Source organism: Dipodomys spectabilis, unplaced genomic scaffold (assembly GCF_019054845.1).
Source record: "Dipodomys spectabilis isolate Male_0828 unplaced genomic scaffold, ASM1905484v1 ptg000004l, whole genome shotgun sequence".
NCBI lineage: Eukaryota > Metazoa > Chordata > Mammalia > Rodentia > Heteromyidae > Dipodomys > Dipodomys spectabilis.
Genome location: NW_024870681.1, coordinates 12,309,736 through 12,323,993, shown reverse-complemented (window position 1 = coordinate 12,323,993; position 14,258 = coordinate 12,309,736). Strand labels below are relative to the sequence as shown.

At 45.9% G+C, this 14,258-nt stretch overlaps 1 protein-coding gene across 3 annotated transcripts in view; it reads left to right on the top strand.

Annotated features, from left to right (window-relative positions):
* The window catches only part of Gas7 (growth arrest specific 7), a 207,691-nt gene that overhangs the window by 150,848 nt on the left and 42,585 nt on the right, over positions 1-14,258 (top strand). For all 3 annotated transcript variants that reach the window (XM_042693708.1, XM_042693716.1, XM_042693725.1), the window contains one exon: positions 4,422-4,502. In XM_042693708.1, coding sequence (XP_042549642.1) covers positions 4,422-4,502 — 81 coding nt within the window. The remainder of the gene's footprint in view (positions 1-4,421; positions 4,503-14,258) is intronic.

The following is a 14,258-nucleotide window of genomic DNA, read 5'->3' as shown; positions in this document are numbered from 1 at the left end:
TGAGTTCTCTCTAAATGCTTAGGGATTCCCAGAGTTTTGTGGAGGAATGCCACAAAATACCACAGGGCCATCCCAGGCCCTGCCTTTCTGGCCTGCTCTGCCAGTCAAAGGCTCCCTGTGGATCACAGGGTTATTTTAAGGATCTTGTAAGCTGTGGAGGATTTGGGGACCCACTGACAGTGAGGTTTCCTGGAGCACTAGGGAACCACCCCCCCCCCAACATACACACAACAGCTCAGCTTTACTATGGAAAACTTTCTAATTCCCCTTTGCTCCCAGCACCATCAGAGGCAGGGACAGGTGAGGGGATTGGGAAGCAGAGGAGAGGATGGAAGGGATAAAGAGGATTTTATCACACATTACTCTTCAGGATCTGTGAGACTCCCGCTGCATTAGAAAGTAGGAAAAGGGGCCAGACACTGGTGGCTCATGCCTCTAATCCTAGCTACTCAGAAGACTGAGATCTGAGGATTGTGGTTCAAAGCCAGTCCACGCAGGAAAGTCCCCGAGACTCTTGTCTCCAGTTAACCACCAGAAAACCAGAAGTGGAGCTGAGGCTCAGACTGGAGGAGTACTAGCTTTGAGCAGAAGAACTCATGGACAGAGCCCAGGCCCTGAGTTCAAGCCTCATGGCTGACCAAAGAAAAAGTGCTAAAAGATGTCTTTGCCCCCTAAGCTCCTCTCCATGGCACCACAGACCTGGAATATGGCGTAGTCACTCATAGAGCATCATAAGAAAACTGAAGTTTAGTGGCATGGTCATTTGGAGATGAGGGATGTGCTTTGGAGCCGAACTGGTGTTTATGAGATGCCAGCGCTACCTCACAGCTGATGAAGGATATCCTTGACACAACAGCAGAGCCAGATCCTTGTTACATTCCTTTCCTTTCCCAAGACTATTGGGTCCCTTCTCCCCGGAACTTACCTCTCCTTTAGTGCCCAGACAGGCTCATTGGTCAAGGGTCAGTGCCTGGTTGGGTGTGGCTGCCTGGTGACTCCTGGGAAGTAGAGTGATGTCAGCCCCTGCTTCCCTTTCCTTCCTCTCCCTTCCCATCTTCTCCCCTCCCCAGGATCCACTCCTGTCACAGCTTCCCACCTAAGACCTTGGATCCTCAGGGCTCAGAGTCTGTGCTGGTTAAAGCTCAGGACATGGACTTGTGGGGAACTCTAGGCTGTCTGGGATGGACAATCTGGGTCAGCAGTGGCTCAGTAGCCATTCCCTTGGTGAAGGGACATGGCTGATCCTACAGTTCTGGGCTGGCTCCTTTCCAGCAATGTGTGGGCAGATGTTGGAGAGAAGCATTGTTGTTTCCCACTCTGCTGCACAGGGGAAGTAAAAGGTAGAATCACAGATCGTGGCAGAAGCTGGTATAGGATGGTGGTCAGTATGAAACTTCCTAAGTAGGAGTGTCTTTTGCAGCACTATTTCTCCTGGGAGTCACAAAACAATTAAGGAAATCAGCTCTGTGACCACAACATGAGAAACACAAGTGGAGGAAGCTGCTTCCATGTGGGGTTTGGGAAGTATCCTAGCCTAAGCATCTCCTTTGCAGTCCTGACTTTTTGAAACCACATGGGATAATAAGCATTTGATGTTTTCCACTGCTTAGTTTGGGGTCGTCTGAGATGTCGCAATAGATGGATAAAAAATAGCTTTCAGGCCTTTACTCAAATGCTCTTTTCTCAGTGAGTCCTATTAAAATGTCAGCTTCTTTATAATATATTCTTTATCTCCCTTCCCTGCTTTATTCTCTTTGGCATGTACTAACATTGGAGTCGACTAGTTTCCATCTTTATTATGTGTTCCCTCGTCTAACTCCTCCCCACCCCCAATGCACATTCTAAAATGAGAAGAGAATCTAGAACTTTTCAACATTTATTTAAAAGTAGAATGGTGGAAGTGGTGCTGTGGTTCAAAGTGATAGAGTGCTAGCTTTGAGCGAAAAAGCTCAAGGATAGTGTATAGGCTCTGAGTTCAAGCCCCATAACTGTCCAAAATAAAAAAAAAAAAGTAGAAAGGCATAATGTCCACTAGAATTGAAGCTGAGGGAAAGGAGGGAATATTTAACTATTATCTTCTCTGCAGTACCCTACCTTCATGTCCAGAACAGCCCAAGATACACAGTGGGCCTTCAAATTCGTTGAATGAATAATAACATTACCTCTGAGGATAGTTCTCAGGTAGAGATTTTAAACAGCACTTTTCTTTTTGTTTCTTTTTTTTTCTATAGTTCAAGCACCCCCACATAGAGCCTGGTAGGACATGTCTAATCCACAAGTGGTAGCTTCTATTGTCACACAAAGACTCAGAAATGCCATTTCTCACAGTGGCCTCAGTTTCTTATCTTACAGTGGAAAAGATAACACATATTTATTTCTTAGTTTTTGTTCTATTTGTGTGTGTGTGTGTGTGTGTGTGTGTGTGTGTGTGTGTGTGTGTGTGTGTGTGTGTGTGTGTGTGTGTGTTGGTCCTGGAGATTGAACTCAGGGCCTGGGTGCTGAGCTTTTTTTGCTTCAGGCTGGAACTCTACCATGTGAACCATACCTTCGGTCCCAGCTTTTTTTTTTTTTTTTTTTGATGGTTAACTGGAGGTAAGAATCTCACAGACTTTCTTGCCTGGGCTAGCTTTGAAACCACAATCCTCAGATCTCAGCCTTCTGAGTAACTAAGGATTATAGGCCTGAGCCACCAGCCCTTGGCAATCATCATTATTTTAAAGACAGATTTCTGTGCTTTGAAACTCAGATTTACATAGCTTTCAGCTTCTCCATTGCCCTCTCTCTTCACAGGTTTTGCTCTAGGGACAGTCATTGTAAACCACAGACAGAGGCCTGGCTTGCTCCAGAATCCTCCCATCCTGGCCTGGCTTCTGTTTCCATCCTGACCCTTGGCTTTGGTAGTGAGGATAGCAAACTCACTGCATCCAGGCCCCATCATTTGTGCACATCTGGTTGCCCTGGTTTCAGTGGACAAGGACTGGAGGAAGTTATCACCATTAAGAAAGAATGCTGTGGGTCAGCTGGGTTTGGGGTGGGGGGGGGGGGGTGACCCAAGGCCATCTGTGTCCTTCTACCCTGAGCTCAGCCCACATGGAGTCCGGGTGGCCATCACTCCAGATGACCTTGGGCCCCAGGGATGGAAGCTTAGAAAATACAAAAGGGCCTTAGTTCAGGGCAACTCAGGCTCCAAGCTACCCCTTCAAGTCTCATCCTGGCTTGATCCAAGAGCCTAGTACATTGTAAGTAGATCAGAGAATCTTCCATGGGAAAAGGCCTGGAAATGGCCTTCTTTCTGTGGGTGGTATGGTCATCAGTGGGATGGGTCCTGCTGCTGGTGAGGTCACCTAGCCAGAGCCATAGATCTTGGCCTAGCCTGGCCTGGCCTGGCTCGGTTCCATCCCTGCTTCAGGTTTGATTTTGTGTCCTAGCCAAGCTTCAGAGATCAACTGGACTGAGCCTTTTGGGCCAGCTGGAAGGTGGGGTAGGGCATATAGCACTTACTGGGATTCTACCTTCTGGGGTCTAGAGGTGACCCAGGCTAGCTAGTACAGGGACGGAAGCCCCATGGATGATGATGTTCTGCCCACAGCAGTGTTGCTGTCACTCCAATTTTCTTCTTTTTCTTTTCCTGCACCGGGATGGGATAACTTTTGTTTTGTTTTGTCAGTGACATAGGGATCTCACCACCTGCCTCAGGCTGGTCTCAAACTCACAATCCTCCTGCCTCAGCCTCCCAAGTGCAAAAACAAAAGTATTGTTTTTAATTACTAGATAATTTATTTTATTACCAGATAATTCATGGCATTGAAGTGGGGAAAGTCAAGCTGGGGGACAAGAACAGAAGTATGGTACTGGATTTATCTCTTATGGGATGTTTAGCTGAGTTTGGAGGAGGGAGAGGGGGCCAGGCAGAGGAAGCAGTCATAGGTTGAACACTGGGAAAATCGAGGAAGGTTTCTGCATCTCACAACCCCAAGGGAGAAGAGCCTCTTTCTTTTTTTGACAGCTCTTAGACCAAGCCTCCTTCTTGTGTACTTTAGAACCTTCAGGTAGCGATGGGCATGTGGGAATAAATGCCAGTCGATGGCTGGGATCCTGGGACTAGACTTTGAAGTCCCAGGGACAGAAGCGGACAAGGGAGTGGGAGGGTGAGGTTGGGTCGGTACCAGCTCTGGGGATGTTTCAGAGGATCCCAGCCAGAAAGGCACCTTACTCAGCCCATGGAGAAGACTTCTACCCCCACCTGCAAAGAGAAGCTGGCTATCTTGGAGACTGGTCGGGGGCTAGATGTGGGCAGGAAGCCAGGGTCCTGTGCAGCCGAGGTAAGGGAGGAAGGTGGCTGCGTGTCCCATTGGTTGCTGGGACACTCGGGGTTTCACCCTGTGGAATTCTCACTGTGGTTTTTCTTTTTCTTTGACCAGAGACCACCTGGGAACGCCCCAGCACTTCTCCTGGGATTTCAGCCAGCCCTGGCCCTCACAGGAGCTCTCTGCCTCCAACAGGTACCGTGCACTCATCAACTTTGGATAGCAACTTTGAGTTCTATGCCTCTATCATGGGAAAGGCCTGAAAGCCAGCTTGGGGGTCCCATCAGCCAGAGCAGGAGGGCTCGGGCTGGATGAGGACCCTGAAGCTGTCTGCCTGGCAGCTTGGTGACACCCGGCGATGTGGCTGCAGCTCACGTGATGTCAGAATGAGATCCCATAGCCCAGGTCCTGCCCGATGTAGGGATGGAATGGCTCCATCCCTACACTGAGGATTAGAAGCTAAAAGGATATGGAGTTTTACAGGGCAAACAGAATGTTCTAGAATTCTTGTGGAGGCTGTGAGTTCTTTGTCTGCAGAGGTCAGCACATGAGGCCTTTGAAGTAGACCTTATTTGAGGTTTGTCTGCGATTCCTTAGAAGACAGCTAGTGCTGATGTGCCAGGAAGAAGGCTGTGGGACTTACCCTTTGGGAGATCTGCTGTGAATATATCATGGTGTAGGTCTTTTGAAATGTCACCTTCCCTGGGGAGTCTTCCCTGATATCTGCTTAAAACCCTCACTTGCTTGCTGTAGAGCCATGGAGCATGCTGCTTGACTTCATTCAAGGTTCTTCTCCCTGTGATTACTGATCTTCCTTACTCTACAGGGAGTTCCTTGAGGGTAGTAGTTGCGTTTTTCTTACTTAATGGACACTTGGGGGCCCACACAGAGCCTGGTTGTGTTGCTGAGTGTCACAAATGTCACAAGCACACTTGATGGGTCTCCCCTTTAGAAAGTGAACTTGGTGCTGAAGGGTAGCTGGGAATTTAACTGTGAACAAGTTAAGAGTGAGTGTGGTTATCCCACCTATAATTCCAGCCACTCTACTCAGCAGGCAGAAGTAGGAGGATCGTCATCGAAGATGAATGCAAAACCTTATCTTAAAAAACAAGGCATGAGGCGAGGGAGGCTGGGAAGGGGAAACAAAGGAGGAGGCTACAATGCTTGATAAGAAATGTACTCATTATCTTGCCCATGTAATTGTAACCCCTCTGTACAGTATTTTCACAATTAAAAAAAAAAACAAGGCATGATTCAAGCGACAGAGCTCTAGTCTTGTAAGCATGAGGCCCTGAATTCATTATTATTCAAGTATTCAATTCCCAGTGCTGCTGTCAAAATTTATCTGTATGTGTGTGTGTGTGTGTGTGTGTGTGTGTGTGTGTGTGTGTGTGTGTACATACATCCAGAGAGAGAGAGAACTCAGCAGAAAGTCTAGCAGGACAAGGGTAGAAACACCAGCAAGAGAGGGAAGCCACCATCCTCAGCCTCTGGAGAGGAAGGAAAGTATTCTTATAAAGTTCTCGGAACAAAAAGTAGTCTGAAGATCTGCACAGATAACCGCAGAACAAAAGTTGGTAAGAGACTCACCACGTGGTGCTCATTGTCAAAAAGCAACTCATACCAGTGCGTTGTGAGGGATGGGAAAGTTGCTGGGAACTGGAAATGACAGTGACACAGTTCCTTAGGAGGAATCAAATGAGGTAACACTGGTGGTAGTGGGGGGAGGGGGTCTTAATGAAAGTTCTTCCATGTTTTAACTTTTTTTAAAAAATGTATGACATATGTTTCTTTTTACTTGAATAAAATATTTTTTATAAAGGACTTCCCTATGCAAGAGGAAAATAAGTCCCATTTCCTGAGGAGATGGTGCAGCCTCAGACCAAGTCCCCGGAAATGTTCCCCTTCAGCCTTCCTAGCTACATGCTAGATGACCAGAGATAGTTCCAAGCACACAGCCTTTCCTTCTGCTGCGACTGCTCCTGAGGCTGTTTTAACAATAGAGTTGCCAGCATGAATGATACGAGGCGGGACCCTGCTTTCCGGTTCATTCCAGACCAGCCAGCCAGATAAAGGGGGCAAAGCTCAACTGTCTTTTCTGGCCAGATGCTTTGTTCTTTCTCATTGAAGCTAAATATCAAAACTAAAGGATAAAGTAGTAACCACACTCTCTGGAGGAGCACTCAGTCCCCTCTTCCCCCATCTAGCTCTACAAACAGTTTTCAGAAGGTGGAATTTTATTATGGAAAGAGAAATCGATGTGGCAGGAATACCAGGTTGCTTTAAAACTTGGCTCCTGTCCTCGGGCTTCAAGAGTTTGTGGACTGCTGTCCTGGGGACCCCTTGAGCACCTGGATCTTAGCCTGAACTATTGTGTTCCTGTTTCTGAGAAAGCCACAGAAATGGAGTGGCAGCCCCTTTTATTCCTAAATATGTCAGCAGTGTTTCTCCATAATGGGGACATAGCCACAGATAGACAGGTACCATTTCTGGGGAGCTGAACAGAGGAGAACACAAGAAATGGGTCACATCCTTGCATAGGAAGGAAAGTGGGGCTGGGTGACAGAGGGTAACTAAGATCAGGGAAGGCCTCGTAGAAGAAATGACATCTAGGTTCTTTTAAGGACAATTCCAAGATGGATGGGGGAATAGGAATGAGTTCTAGCCAGGGATCTGTTACCGCAAAGGCCCTGAGGCAGGAATAACATTAGAAGATGTAAACAGAAAGTGGACCTGTAGGTCTGGAGGATGAGGTTGGGACAAGCTGGAGAATGACAGGAGTTAAAAGACTGGAGTTAGTGCAGGCAGAGCCTGCCAAGCCAGGTAAGCCAGAGGCAAGTACTGCAGGGAATGGGTGGGGGCCAGGGAGGGGAAACAGGTGCTACTATATGATGCCAAGAGAGAAAAGATGAGGGAAGGGCAGAGCAGGTTCATTACATGGCATTGACAGCCAGAGAGAGACAACGCTTCATTCCATCCTGTCTGTCTTTAGGGTATGGACATGAACTATAGGTTTAAAAGGACAAGGAACTAGAGGCAAGAGGCAAAAGGTATGAAAAAACAGTCCCAAGACTGGTTAGGAGCAGCCTGGTTCTGGGGCAGTGGTTATGACAGCCAGGTCAGGATAAACAAGTCATTGATGCCTAGAAGGTAGTGAATCTTTTCTAGCTTCCAACGTGCTTGTGAAGTGATGACAGGAGCGAAGGGCTCAGCAGAGCAAAGGGCACAGATACAAAATGGAAGATGGGATGTTGAACTTTTATCCTGCCTTTATGTAATTCATGAGCCCATGTAAAGAGCCAGTATGTGTGTGTATGTGCATGTGCATGCTTGTGCTTGCGTGTATGCACACACACACACACATGCACATATGCACAGACACACACATACACACATATGCTGGTCCTGGGACTTGAACTCAGGGCCTAAGCAGTGCCCTATTACTGAGCCACAACTCCACTTCCAGCTTTTGGGTGGCTAATTGGCAGTAGGATTCTTGCTGACTTTCCTGTCTGGGCCAGCTTTGAATCATGATACTCAGGTATCAGCCTTCTGAGTAGCTTAGCTAAGATTACAGGTGTGAGCCACCTGCACCTTCAGTACCCCCCATCAATTTCTCCTGTTGACATTCTATTGATTTGTCAAAATTAACATTATCCTACTAATACAGTGTTTTTATTCTCATCTCATATTTTCCCATTAATGTCTTTTTGTTAAATCGATGATCCAATCCTGGAAGTGATATCACATTTAAGTTTTATTTAAATCTGATTTGTTTCTGTGTACTTAGCCACTTGTGGCTATTGGCTACTCTATCCTACAGAGCAGATGCAGGGAGGGGTTTTCTAATCCTCTAGGCTAAGAATTGGCATTGAACTTGTATTTGCATTTTCCCTCAGGATAGAGAAAACCTGTTATCTGCTGGAGGTTCCCTCGTAGGAGTTTAGGAAGGGTGTTTTGGGAAACTTGGCTTTGGATCTGGCTGTGTTCCACCTTAAGGATTGAGCCAGCCAGGCATCATCCTTAGGCTTTTGGGAACCCAAATTAAAGGGGAGAGACAACCAAAATCAGGGAGGTCCTGCCTGTCTGTAGGAGGATGAGGAACCAACCAGGAGTGCTGGAGCAGAGAGCTGTGTCTCCCCTACACGGAGGCTCATGGGGAAGAGGCTGTAAACTCATAGCTTCACCTTGTCCACCTCTTCTTCCCAGATCCTTAAAGCCCTGGATGGCTCACCACTCCCATCCAGGACCACAAGGGGGACTGCCCCTCCTTACATACTGAACTACTCACCAGGCCCAGAGTGGCTCCCACACCCCTAAAACAGACCTTCCTTGTTGACGTCAGGAGATGCCCTGGCACCCATTACTAGAAGGAGGCTTGAATGGTCCTTTTTGGCTTGGTGTTCCTTTTGTTTGTTTGTCTTTGTTTGTTTGAGACAGTCTTGCCAAGTAGCCCAGGCTGAACTCAAAGTTGAGATCCTACTGCTTCTGCCTTCTAAGAGCTAGAATTCCAAGCATTCCTTTAGGAACCCACACTCCTGGGGGCCGAGGCTCCAGAGACTTTACAGAAACTTGTTTAACATTTGGCACCCCTGGAAAAAGAGCCTCTGTTTCCAGCCATTCACAGCCATAGGTGAAAAATGTCTTAGACAGCCAAGGCAGACAGTGGGAACCAGTAGTCCAGATAGAAACTTCTGCACTGTGCCCACTGTACCATCAGCATGCTGAGCTCAGAACTGGCTCTGGCTTCCTTGACTTCAAGCCCTGTGTTTTTGCAGCCACAGCTGTCTTTCCCAAGGTAGGTTCTGGCAGTCTTTGCTTTCCTGGCCCCACACGGGTCTGTCTCTGTGCTCACATGGAATGATGCGCAGTGCAGTCTTAGGAGGCTCTGGCTCACCAGTGGACAGATTTCATAACCTACTGTAAATATACAAATGTGAGTGATAGGGGCATTGGCCCCCAAGCTCTCTGCATCACACAACCCTGGCCTTTCCTTCAATGCTTAATATTTCTAATAAATACTGCCTAACTAAGGTTCTCAATAACACAGCTGAGGAAATAATGTATTCTACCTCATTTAATATATGATAGATAGGAAGGGAGGGAAAAAGGAAAGAAGAGAAGGAAGGGAGGAAGGAAGGAAGGGAGAGAAGGGAAGGGAAGAGAAGATGGATGGCTAACTGTAAATGGATGGAAAAAGAAGGACGCATGAAGTGAATGGATGAATGGATGGATGGATGGATGGATGGATGAATAAAAGAATGGATAGATGGGTAGATAAGTGGGTGTTTGGGTATATGGCGTGTGGCTGTGTGGATGGTAGGAAGAATGTCTGGAATCAGGTTTTGAATGGCAGGTGGAAAGGTGATTTTAGATGGATAAATGGAAGAAAGGGTGGGTGAGTGGGTAATTGAACAGATAAGCAAGGAAGGATGATGAATAGGTTAGTAGATTGGTAAAAGAAAGGATAGATTTCAAGAACCATGGCTGAAAAGGTTTCAGGTTTCTTAACCTGAAAAAGAAAGAATCAGGCAAGGATTGGTTTTCCTGTATTGTTTGTATCCTCCAGGAAATAGGAATCTGGGAAGTGGGGTGCGGAGAATGGGGCTTTCTGTGACAGGGGCAGGGCTGTAAAGGGGAGGCAGAACTCTAGCAAGGAAGAATTCCACATGGCAGGTCTTTGGTGCTTGGTCTCAGCTAGCTTTTTTGTTCCTTCTCTCTACTTTTGTAGAGAGATATCTAGATATCTGTCCCCTCCTCTTCCTATACATCTCCCAATCCCTATCTGACTGTGCATACAGCAACGTGTGTGTGCCTGTGTTTACGTGGACTTACTAAACTTACTAGATAACATTTTGTTTCTCTCTTTTAAAGCTTAACCCCTTCCCCCACTGAGTTGAGCATTTGACTTTTTTCTTCTATTCCCAACTTGAATCGGATGTATGAGTGGTCCTTAAGCAACTTCACTTCCCGGCTTCCTAGAAGCCCCAGGCAACTCCACTCTGGGACTCGTTTACTTTGCAGCTGATGCGTGGTGAACCAGGCAGGAACCCAGAGCACAGGAAATGTCTGTTGCAAAGGCTCCTGGGCCAGGCTGCCAGGATCTCATGGGCCATCTCGGTCTCCATCTCCACTGCTAGGGTTTCTGAATGTGCCCGGGAGCCTGAGACAGTGTCAGAGGAGAGCTGCTGTGTAGGGAGAAATGGTTGAATGGAAAACTCGTCTTTCTTTCCCAGTAATTGTTTTGACATGAGTAGTAATTAGCCAACAGCTGACAGACCAGAACTGAAGAGAGAACAAGGGACTGGATTAGGGGCAGAATGCCCGTGCATGAGATGGGTCCTGGCTGCTCTTAGCACACTGGGCTGTGAGCCTAGTGGGGCTGGGGCAGAAGCAGAAAGTGGCCTACTGAGGGTGCGCTCTGAGGTCCTGAGAAGGGGAAGTAAGGGCCAGGAACACAGTTTTTGCCCTCCAGAGCAATCTTGCTTTTCAGCATCCCCAGAAAGAGAGACCATACCTGTTCAGGTAAAATCATGGCTGGCTTCATTTTTCATCATCAGACTGAATGGTGTGTTTTCTTTCCTTTTCTGTGGTGTCTTTATTTGATTTTTAGGCTGAGGGTCATGTTGACTCTGTGTATTGACTAGGAGACTTTCCATTTGTTTCTGGGCTTGGGGACAGTTGCTGCCTGGGTATTCCTTTCTTGAGAATTTGAACAGATTTACCCATCATGCCAATCTGGGGCCAGAGCCCTTGGGTGGGGAGGTAACTTTTCAGATTTTACTCTTTGATGGGCAATTCTTGTGCTCCTTGAAACCAATTTTTCATGATTTGATTGTCTTTGAAGGTTTGGCTTTCAATAGTACAGAATTTGGAGCAAAACATTAGTGAATTTAATGAAATAACCCTGCTGTATTTATTGCGCCAATGTATTTTTTCCTTGATTCTTAATTCTGACCATTTGTGGTCTCTCTTAAATTAGGCTGGCTCATCTCTTTTTCCTATTGTGGTTCCTATCCCTGCCCCCCCATTCACCATTAATTGCTTAATTAATTAATTAATTAATTTCTGTTGATATTGCTTTCTTCTGTTTTTATTTGGTTTGTTTCTAAGACCTTTTGCTAAAATCTTAGTTGAATCCATTTATTCCTGTTCTTCTGTGTTTAGTAAAAGGATAATTAAGACTATAGATTCTGCTCTCAGTATAATCAGGTTTTAACCTGTTTATACTGGTTAGTATTTCCTCTTATTGTTTTCTAGATACTGTCCAAAAATAGTCTTAGATCCTCCTTTAACCCTACATTATTTCTTAACTTTCCAAGTATTTGGGACCTGGAGATTGGGACCCTTGTATATATGTTTATTCTTTCATCATTAATCTCTACTTTTATCTGTTTCGGGTTAAATAATAGGACTGAAGTTATTTATGACTTTCCCATTTATTGAAACTTTATATGTAGCTGAAATTTGGCCAGTTTTTAATGGTTCCTGGTTTCTTGGCTAAAGATGTCATCTTTGTGTATATTTAACACATCTAGCTCAGTCAGCCCTTTAAAATGAATTATTCAACTGGGCACTGGTAGCTCATAACTCTAATTCTAGCTACTTAGGAGGCTGAGATCTGAGGATCATTGTTCAAAGCCAGCAAAGGCAGGAAATTCTAAGAGACTCTTATCTCCCATTAACCAGAAAGAGGAAAAAGAAAAAAAGCTAGAAATGGAGCTGTGGCATTAGCTTTGAACATTAACCTTAAGCACAAAAAGCCCAGGTCCTGAGTTTAAGCCCCAGTACTGGCACAAAAGTTAATTAATTGAATTATTATTCATATCTTGTTCATCCTCATGCTTGTCTATCAACCAGTTCTAGGCCAAAAACAAAGTACTGAGGTTTTGCATGATTGCCTTTAAACTTCCATTATATCTATTTTATCCATTTTAGTTACGTGTGACATTACATATATATAGTGGAATCATATAGTGGAATCACTAATGACGTCACAAAGCCATTCAAAAAGTTTTTGATTTTGGAGCATTTTGGATTTCAGACTTTTGAATGAGAGATGCTTAGTATGTAGTTGCTGTTGCTTAGATACTTCCTCCTTTGCTTCCTGCCATGGGGCAGAGCTTTCTCAAGAAGAATTGGGGCATAGACATCAATTTGTGTGTCTCCTTCTAGTCCTGTGCATGGGGTCATGCTCTGGAATTCCTCCATGCCTGCTCTCCCAACCTCCAGTGCACTAGCCTGAGGTCCATGGGGACTACATTTAGGGACAAAACAGCAGTCTCCTGTGCCTCCCCTTCCCATTTCTAGTGAAGTACCTTATAATACAGAGGCCCCTTTTACAATTGTCACCTGGTCAGATCGTCCCTGTAACAAAGAAAGTGTGAAAAGTAGGGAAGAATTACCCCCCACTTGACAGGTACAGAAGCTAAGGGGAAACATCTCCCTAACCTTGTGGAACCTTATACTGGACAAGAGCCAGGGAACAGCGATGGTGTACGCCCCGGGATAATGTCATGATATCAGAAGCATTCAGAGCTGGTCACTGGTGGCTCACACCTGTAATCCTAGCTAGAGCCCAGGCAGGAAAGACCATGGGACTTCTATCTTAAATGAACCAACAAAAAGCCAGAAATGAGCCGGGGATAGGTGGCTCATGCCTGAAATCCTAGCTACTCAGGAGGCCAGCCCAGGTAGAAAAGTCTGTGAGTCTCTCCAATGAACCACCAGAAAATAGGAAGTGGCACTGGAGCTTATGTGGTAGAGTGCATGCCTTGAGCCTTGAGCTGAGAGACAGAGCACAGGCCCAGAGTTCAAGCCCCACAACCAAAAAAAAAAAGCCAGAAGTGGAGGAGTGGCTCAAGTTGGAAAAGTACTACCCTTGAGGGAAAAAGCTAAAGTGGCAATGCCTAGGCCCTGAGTTCAAACCCTAGTAGCACAAAAGAAGAAGAAAAGGAAAGAAAAGAAGAAGGAGAAGAGTCCGAGGGGGGGGGGGCGGGGCTTGAAGCTTGAAGAGACCATAGTGGGAGAGTTTATTCTGCAGGGGGGGGGGGGCGGAAATGCTACAAATGAGGGTCTTCCCTGACCGTAGGAGAGCGAGTTTATCTGCACCTATTGGGGGCGTGAGTTCCCCAAATGGCACATGTTCCCTAGGGATTGGACTCCTTTTTTTTTCTTTTTTTAACTTTCAGGAAAACTAGGACTCAGGAATCTGTGTGTATGATCACCAGTTGTGAATTGACAGAACCAAGTTTTATGGTAACTAGTAAACCCAGTGCTCTTTACTGCTCCACATCAGGAGCATCAACTTTTGAGCACTCACATGATATTCAGAAAGCTTTGGATGTGGAATCTTTGGATTAAGGATACATAACCTGTGCCAAGTCTATGCTAATATTTCATAATATTTCATAATCCTAAGTCTCTGAAATCGGAAACCATTTTTTAATGAGCCAGGACTGTGGCTTGAACTCAGGACCTTGAGCTCTCACATAGCTTTTTCTTTTTCCTCAGAATTTATGCTCTACCATGTGAGCTATACCTCTACCTCCAGCTTTTTGGTGGTTTAATTGGAGATAAGAGTCTCATAGATTTGTCTGCCCAAGGCTGGCTTGGAACCACAATACTTAGATCTCAGCCTGGTGAGGACCTAGGATTGCAGACATGAACCACCAGCTCCTAGCTTTAGAATCGGAAACAATTTGGATCCCATGTATTTTGGAAAACGGATGCTCAGCCTGGTAGCTACATCACAGTGCTCTGAGTTTGAACAGCTGATTTGTTTACAAGGGCCACTGGACTCCAACAGCTTCTGCTTCTGCTAAACATTCCTGAGGAAAAAACTTAACCCTTCAAGAATTTACTCCTCCTGATACTAGACATTAGAGAGAAATACCACGGCTGCTATTGATCGTTCCTCAGAGAGAGATGATGGCAGACACATGAGACCTC